The sequence below is a fragment of the Aptenodytes forsteri genome, unplaced genomic scaffold, assembly GCF_000699145.1.
Source record: "Aptenodytes forsteri isolate BGI_AS27 unplaced genomic scaffold, ASM69914v1 Scaffold534, whole genome shotgun sequence".
In the NCBI taxonomy this organism is placed as follows: domain Eukaryota; kingdom Metazoa; phylum Chordata; class Aves; order Sphenisciformes; family Spheniscidae; genus Aptenodytes; species Aptenodytes forsteri.
In genome coordinates, this window is record NW_008795712.1 from 1522549 (window position 1) to 1531111 (window position 8563).

At 39.3% G+C, this 8563-nt stretch overlaps 1 protein-coding gene across 1 annotated transcript in view; it reads left to right on the forward strand.

Moving 5' to 3' along the window:
* MSRA (methionine sulfoxide reductase A) overlaps positions 1–8563 on the forward strand; it is a 96127-nt gene that overhangs the window by 62220 nt on the left and 25344 nt on the right. Inside the window, exon 3 of the mRNA XM_019473171.1 lies at positions 6163–6267. Within this exon, the coding sequence (XP_019328716.1) occupies positions 6163–6267 (105 nt within the window). The remainder of the gene's footprint in view (positions 1–6162; positions 6268–8563) is intronic.

The window sequence follows — 8563 nt, forward strand, 5'->3', positions numbered from 1 at the left end:
GGCAGCTTTCCAGCCACTCTTCCCCAAGCCTGTAGCGCTGCATGGGGTTGTTGTGGCCGAAGTGCAGGACCCGGCACTTGGCCTTGTTGACCCTCATACAGTTGGCCTGGGCCCATCGATCCAGCCTGTCCAGGTCCCTCTGCAGAGCCTTCCTACCCTCGAGCAGATCAACACTCCCGCCCAGCTTGGTGTCGTCTGCAAACTTACTGAGGGTGCACTCGATCCCCTTGTCCAGATCATTGTTAAGGATATTGAACAAGACCGGCCCCAGTACTGAGCCCTGGGGAACACCGCTCGTGACCGGCCGCCAACTGGATGTAACTCCATTCACCACAACTCTCTGGGCCCGGCCGTCCAGATGTGGTTCATCCAGTTCTGTGATGGCTGCCCTACCTTGGCTAGCAAAGCACCACAACTCGAAACAGAGATATCCCACATCATGTATTGCAACCAAAGCGATTTCCCTAGGATGCAGACATTTCTCCCAATACAAATGGTGAAGAAGCTTTCCACCGACATCTGCAAGAAATCACTGGAATTGTTTTTGAATCTGAGATTCCTTTTGAATGAAATTAAATCAGAATATACTCTCTAGGAGCACACTTAATGCTCTCCAACCGTGAAATGCACTCAGTCCAGAGTGAGTCTAAAGTAATCCCTCCTGAAGTGCTTGCAGTGTGGACATTCAGCCTGTAGAAGACACAACCTATAAGGACGAAATTTTTTTCAAAAAATTGAAAAGGAGCGCTGAGGTGTCACTCAGATGTCTTTCTCTATTGCTCTTTACAGGAACATTTTTGCCAGAGTTTACAAGACAGTAAAGTTTTGCTGTCTTGTGTTGTCCTATAGGCTATATAATTGGGTTTTTTTTTTCCTTTTATGGATTCTTCAATGTACAGCTATTTTAGAATAAGAATAGAAAAAGTGTCAGTAGTAGTGGTCTTGCTTTCAGATACTCTGTTCAGTGTCTTATTATCAGAAAAAAATTGCTGCTAAAGAATACATAGGATTTTAGCAAATAAAAGCAAGAACTTTTTGTAGCGATACCATGCAAATTTTAAATACTTGCAAATAAGAAACAAGTTTGTTTAGTAGTTTTGTTTTGCAGATTTTTAGAAAAAAGCAATATTCTTTGTTCAAACTGACAATCTCCTTCATTTTAAATTCATTCAACTAGTTTTACTGAAAAATACGACTGAATTTCTGTGAAAAAAAATTATCAGTAACAGCATTTTGTACCCCACTTTTCACTGTGACCTTTATTCTCTTAATTTTCATTTGACGGGGTAAAAACCTAAGTGATTGTAACAGTCACCAAAACTGCATTTTATAGCAGTTCATTGTTCTTTTTCCAAATTTTCTTAGCTTTTAAAATTTTCCTTTACTGTGTAATTAATCTGTCCTCTACTAAAACAAATGAATAAAATTTAAGAAAATTCTCTCTTTAGAGGTATGCACTACATGGTAGCTGCTGTATGTGCTACTTTCTGCGGGCACTGGAAGAGGCATGGTTTCCTTTGGTCCAGGCAGAAGTTTTTGCCTTCCAGGCAGAAGTTTCTAGAATTCATGGAAAGTTTTATTTTGATTAACAGCTGCGGGGTTGGCTGGCCCATAGTGATAAATTGGCTTCTTGCTGTGTAAGATTGACATGTTTTAGTACAACTGTATAAAAGAGCGTGGATCACACTGAGAAGGTAAAGCATTATATTTTGTAAGGCAGAAATTCACGGTGGATAATAAACCAAACATTATCTCCTAGTTCAATGCTAACAAAGTCATTAAAGTTATTGGAAATATAAAGAAGAAGGTAAAAAAATAGCAGCCACATGTTAGTGCCATTGTATACCTGACACGCTCTACAGTCTCTTCCAAACAGTGGGAAAATTTAATTAAATTTAGCCTAGAATGCAGAGGAGTAAAAATTTTATCACTTAATTCATCCAGGGCTGGACTAGCTAGAGATGAAGCCCACATGTCAGGTAGCGGCGCGGTAGCTGGCGGGTGGCTGGGTACTCACAGGTGAGGTGCTCTCAAGCCAGCCCTTTGAAGTTGTTCCGCTTTGCCGGAAATAATTAAATGCTTACTGGATACAGCAAGTTGAAAAGAGCGAGTTCGCTTCTATAATCCGTCGGCTTGGGCACTCACCTGGGAGATGATTAAGAAGGTGAAAATCTAAACACTATTAGGAAGAAAAAAATTGAAAAGGAGCGCTGAGGTGTCACTCAGATGTCTTTCTCTATTGCTCTTTACAGGAACATTTTTGCCAGAGTTTGAATCCCCCGTGAAAGAGCTCACTGTTGTAGCTAATCTGAGAGCGGCTGTGCTTTCTAAGTGGGAAGAAAAATTGAAAAGGAGCGCTGAGGTGTCACTCAGATGTCTTTCTCTATTGCTCTTTACAGGAACACATTTGCCAGAGTTTGAATCCCCCGTGAAAGAGCTCACTGTAGCTAATCCTCTGAGAGCGGCTGTGCTTTCTAAGTGGGAAATGGATACAGGATAAACAGACAATCTGCTGTTGGCACACAGCCCCCTCTGCCACGGTGTAATAAAGTCTTATCATCCGCAGCGAGGTTCTTCAATGGCTAAGCTCCTTCTAAAGCTGAAGGAGAACTGAGCACCATAACTGGAAATCCGATAATGGCACCTATAAATAAAGGATTTCTATTTGCACAGTTAACAGCAAATGAAATTATATTTAGTGATTCAATAAATTATTTAAAAAACACGGTTCAAACTTTGAGCTTTTTTGGGGAGAAGGCTTCTAGAAATGTTCGTACTTGTTAAAACTTTTGGAACTTAAAGCGAAGCATGCTTTTACAGTGGAATGTTAAAGATCAGCTAACTAAAAGCAACAGGTGAACCGAGGACACCATGACTCTCCGACTTAATATAAATGGACCTTTCATGAGAAATTCTGAAAGAGGCACTAAGGTGAAGGGCTGAATATCACTGAAAGAATAGCATCTATCACTGATCATTTTAAATAGTTTCAGCTGTTCAGTGTTAGCCTGTTAAATTTCTTGTTAAAAGACATGCAGCTTTTTTGAGAACAAGTGGGTTCATTGTTTCTCTTTGATTACTGCCTCTCCATTTTAAGAAAGCTTACGAAAAAGATTTGATTAGAAATATTTCAATGATTTTTTTTTTTACAATACAGAAGAGTGGTTAGCTGGTTTGATGCTTGCTCTGTTCTTTTGGCGTATGAATGTACGAAACCCAAACTGAAACGTGGTTATTCTGTTTCCATAGTCGAACTTAAGCCTAAGGCAAAAAGTGAAATAAAAAGATCAACAGGGATAACCCAATTTAAGTTTCCTTTTGCCACTTTGGCTGCAGCTCAGTCACGTTCGGCACCGATGAGCTTGTAGTTTCTACATGCTACTTAGGGTAACCTCGTGGTATCTTTTGATTCCTTGTTGTGAGGCATGTTGCGCTTGTGGAGAGATTGTTCTTCTTCTTCTCCTGTCCCCTGATACCATTTTCTCTCTGTGCTTCTTCTAGGAAATCTTGTGGTTAATCTGTCCCACACGGAGCCTTTTGCCTGTCTCTTTGCTCATGTCTACCCAGTTGATTGGTGTAGATTCCACTAAAATTGTTGGGAAGTAGGATTGCTCACCACAAATGACTAAGATTGTTCTAAGTAGAAATAGCCACACCGTATTTTGAAAGAAAATCCACTAGATTAGATTGTAGAAAGGCTTTGAGGAAAATTAGACGTGAATCTTATAGGACCAGCAGCATTACCTCCTTGCATTTCCTCTGAGGATGAATATTGATTTTAAATATGCTCTAGGTTCTAACAGTCTGCTAGCCACACATCTGAGGATTTTTTCCTCGAGGTCAGGCTATAGTTCTCAGAGTAGCACCATTATTTCCTTATTCAGAGGGAAAGAAGAAAGCTGATTCTTTGAACTTCTGGATTAGAGCAGACAGTGTTGACAAGATGTAATTGCTGCTTCAACTGAGAGGAAAGGTAATGCCTCTGTTGTTTCTTTAAGAAACTCTCTTGTGATCTAAAGCTAGTCATCTTAGACAAGCAATTTGCTCCTGAGTGATAAGAACCTTTCATAAGGTTCACATTGGCTTAAAAAAAAAAGAATTAAAGTCAGAAGCCACTCCTTAATCTCTTTTTATTTATACGATGCAGGCTTGCGAGAGCTGGACAAACCACTGTCCGTTTGTTCTCCTTCTTTATCTCAAGCAACGACAAAATTCCCGACCTGGGCTTCAGCTAAGGCAAACCCCATTATTTTCACTGATAGTCCATATTAAACCGTGAAATCTGGAATAAATTCCATCCCTGACCTCAGATGGCCATCAGTTCCTGCCATAATATAGAAAGACCTTTTCACTTTATTATTAAGCCAATTATCTGTGACCTGTATTTTTATTCTACTAAATGTGTGATCCCTTTCTGTTAACCTACCATCAGAATTTGCCTTCAGCTAATGAGTTGCTTCCATGGACTTCAATATACCACGACAGTAGCGCATGTGATAGAGGAATTGGGCCATCATTTGCCTGGACAGTATCCTGGTGGACAGGATGACATGGCTTTAGCTACACGTTACGTGAACCTTGCACATTTTTTGTCTTTTAATCTCTCTTTGTTGTATTGTGAAGCACGCTAGATAGGAACCAATTTGATTTTATCAAAATTTTCATTACAGATATCCCAGATGTGTCCCCTTTTACTCCTCTGCATTCTAGGCTAAATTTAATCCCAGTCTTTTAAATCCCTTTTAATAGCTAGCCCACCCCTCTGTGCCTCATTTAGGTTTTCTTCATTTCTGGTGCCCCATTAACTGATATAATGCTGCCACACTTTTCCCTGTTATGTCTCTCTAATATATCCTAGCATCCTTTTTATTTCTTTCTACTTTTTTTTTTTTTTTTAATTAAGATTTCTCGTGGTACTGAATTGGTGTTTCTACTGAACACTCCTCAGTTACTCATAGACTGATTTTTCTTGTTTGGTGACAGTGAATTCAGCGCCCATCGCTGGGCCGGATTCAGCTGGTTGTTGCACTGCATGAAATTCAACAATTCTATTGAAGTCAGTTGAGTAAATCTGAAGTTTATGCTGGTATCAATGAAATAAAAACCTGGCCTAGTGTGATCAAGGAGCTTATTACGTCCTCACCAAAAGGCAGATCTGGCTGTCCAGTTTACTTTTGTTTAGTATTTACTTATTATGATTTAACTGAAGAATAAGATAAGTTTTTTTCCGCATTCATGCGTATATTATGAGAACAAATATGCCTACATTTATAAATAGTAAGATATATACTATATAATATTTATAAAATATAAAAGATAAAATGCTTGTGTAGCACTCAGTGCAATGGACTTTCACCCTGAGATGTCTGAGCACTCATCAGTCTCACTATTAGTTACAACTGAAGTGAATTATGTGGCCAGATCCTTCACATTTTGTGAAGCTGGGTCTTTCAATAATATTGTGAGTGATGAGACCATAAGGAACGAAAAAATCGTGCCCATAATGTAACTGAAAAATAGGAATAATATGTTTTAACCTGTAACACCTGCTAATCTTCCTTGAACTTCATCTGCTGTCATAAAGTTCAGTCAGGCTCTCTTTGACTCCTTTTGAAGCCTGTTGGCATCAGTGGCTTGGATGATGTGAAATAGTTTGAAATTATTTGTGTGATCTTGTGTAAACACACTCTCAAAATTTGTTTTTACAATCAATTCTTTTATCCATATCTTACCTCATGGAAATAAAGCCCAGTTTTATATTGTCAAGACAACTTAGAAATACAAGTTTTCATATTTTAATGTTGTATTTAGAGTATTTTAAAATATTTTACTAGTGGTCAGTTACAAATATTTAAGAACTATTCTTTTTTTTTTTCCTGTAAGCTGACAAACTACTGTCGTAACATCACTGTCTTACCTTGTTCCCTCTCTGGATATTTTATTTCATGATGGTCTTGTCCAAACTAGCAGACATCTTAGAGTTGGCATGTATATAAAATACTGTATAAAAAGGCTTAAGTATAAATGATGGTAAATCAAAACACCTTTAGGAAAAAAAAGAAAGGAATACAAAGGATTGTGCTTTGAATCTCAGATATAAAAAACTAGATACGCACTAGCTAATTCTCATTAATAACATCTGATTTTATTTTGTCTTTTAAGGTAAAACTGGCCACACAGAGACTGTACGAGTAGTATATCAGCCAGAAAACATCAGCTTTGAGAAACTGCTCAAGGTCTTCTGGGAGAATCATGACCCGACACAAGGTAGAGTGATGAGTGAGCCAGTATTTAATTATCTTACTAATTACAGCTGGGATAATTAGTGTTTGAGCTGCATGGAAGAGATGAACCTTGAAATCACACTGGAGCTCAAGAATATGATTGCAGACGTTTATTGACAGAGAAAGAGAGGGAGAGAGAGAATGAGAGTACAGAAATTCACAATACCGCCCCTCCTTTACAGCTGTCTGTGCTGGGAAAATTCCCACAGAGAGGCACAGTAGACAATAGAAATTTTTTTTCCAACTTTGATTATGACAATTTCTTCTGTAATGCTATCTTTTGTCTCTTAAATTAAAGCATATTTCTTCGCAGCTTCAGAGCTGGTCATTTTATTTGTGCCAAGGACCTTTGTCCTTCGTAAAAAAATTTGTTTTTTATATTTTTCAATGGCAGCGACTATCTTTTCTGATTAGAAAAAGGGAACAAAAAGAGGTAAGAGATGGTGTGTAGAGACACCAGCAGAGCATTCTAGCTATTTGCCTTCTTCGAACCTTTTGATTTAATTTATCTTTCTTGGAAGAGGCTTCGTGACGACATTACACACATCTGTGCAAACATAAATGGGAAACTGTGTTGAGAAAACATTTTACATGTTTATATAGTTTCAATAAACGTCATCCTTCCTACCATTTCCCAGAAATATTACACACAGTAACTCATTTCAATATTTTAACAGCTATCATAATTATGGCACTTGTTACTACATCTGGGAACAAAAAGTGCAGATGATACCTTCAAAATGTGATACCATCCTGGGAAAACAGTAACTCTGAGAGGGATCCAGGGGCTATCGCGGATAAGGGTCTTCCAGTGAGCCCAGGGCACAGTGCACAGACAAAAATGGCTATTGCAACTCCTGCCTATATGAAAAGGGAAGCCTTAATCAGGAGTATGAAAGCTATTTTCTGCATGCAGAGTCAGCAAAATCTCAGAACATCTAGTGCAATTTCTGTGTTGACGTACCAGGAATTATACGGAGATATTGCTGGGGATTCAAAGGAGGGGCAGAAAAAGGATATAGAGCCTAGAAAACTGGCCTGGTGCTGTGAATAAACACATTCAACCAGTTGCAGAGACATAAAACTATGATGGAGTCATCTTTACGGGTACTTATGTGAGGAGCAGATATCTCACAGTGAGGTTGACAACCCAGCCACTGGTAAGCCACAAGTTCCAGTAGCTGGAAGCTGAAGTTTGAAAAGTTCCACCATGAAATAAAATAGTTTCACAGCTCGCAGTGTAATTAAATTTTGGAGTCTTTTTCCATCACCATCCTTTCGAGTCTTTAAGATGAGATCATTTATCATTTTATGAGGCGCTTGATTTAAGCCCTGAGAAGAAATTCTATGTCTGTGCGTCAAGTGTGGTGGCCTATACTGGGATTTGTTGATTTATGAGCCTCCCTTTTCAACTCCTTCCTTTACAGTTGTGTTCAGAGCAATTTGTCTGCACCATCCTTGAAATACTCACAGCTCTGCATTAAGACAATTGCCATCTTCAAACCACGTTCAGGGCCTTTGTGGTTTGCTCGTAGGGGTCGGGAATGAGGTTTTCTCCCTATCCTCCCAGTGGTTGTTTTTAGGTCTTTTTTTGTTCTTTTTTTCTTTGGATTGTCAGAGATTGGCCATCACCAGAGGCTGGCTTCTTTGTAATGGGCTGGTTGTTTTGATATAGCAGAGAATCCTATTTCTAGATAATTGGTTCATGTGTCTTGCTCACATGTTGGGATTCATCCTGGTTGCCAGAGCTGGGAACCAATGGCCAGGACTGTAAGATTCTTCACCTTCCAGAGAAGCGTGAGGAATGGATTTCTGCTGAAATAATCCGGGCAACTACCACCTAATCAGTCGTCTGCCATGTCGGTAGTCTTGGCTTTGACAGCGTATGGTTGGGCTCTGCCTGTGGCACGCATACAATAGGTCAATCTCTGAAGGACTTCAGTGCTTTAGGCTGACTGAAGTTCATGTGCTGGACAGAATGGTTACGTGGATGAAGTGTAGTAGTTGTGATAAACAGGTCAGATCAGATGAATTTATGATTCCTTCTGGCTTTAAAACAAAGTAAAATGATGGCATTATGTCTGTCGTGGTTTAACCTGGCAGGCAGCTAAGCACCACACAGCCGTTTGCTCACTCCCCCCCGCCCCAGCCAGTGGGATGGGGGAGAGAATCGGGGAAAAAAAAAGTAAGATTCATAGGTTAAGATAAAGACAGTTTAATAGGACAGAAAACGAAGGGAAAATAATAATGTTATTACTAATACTAATAATACACCAAGA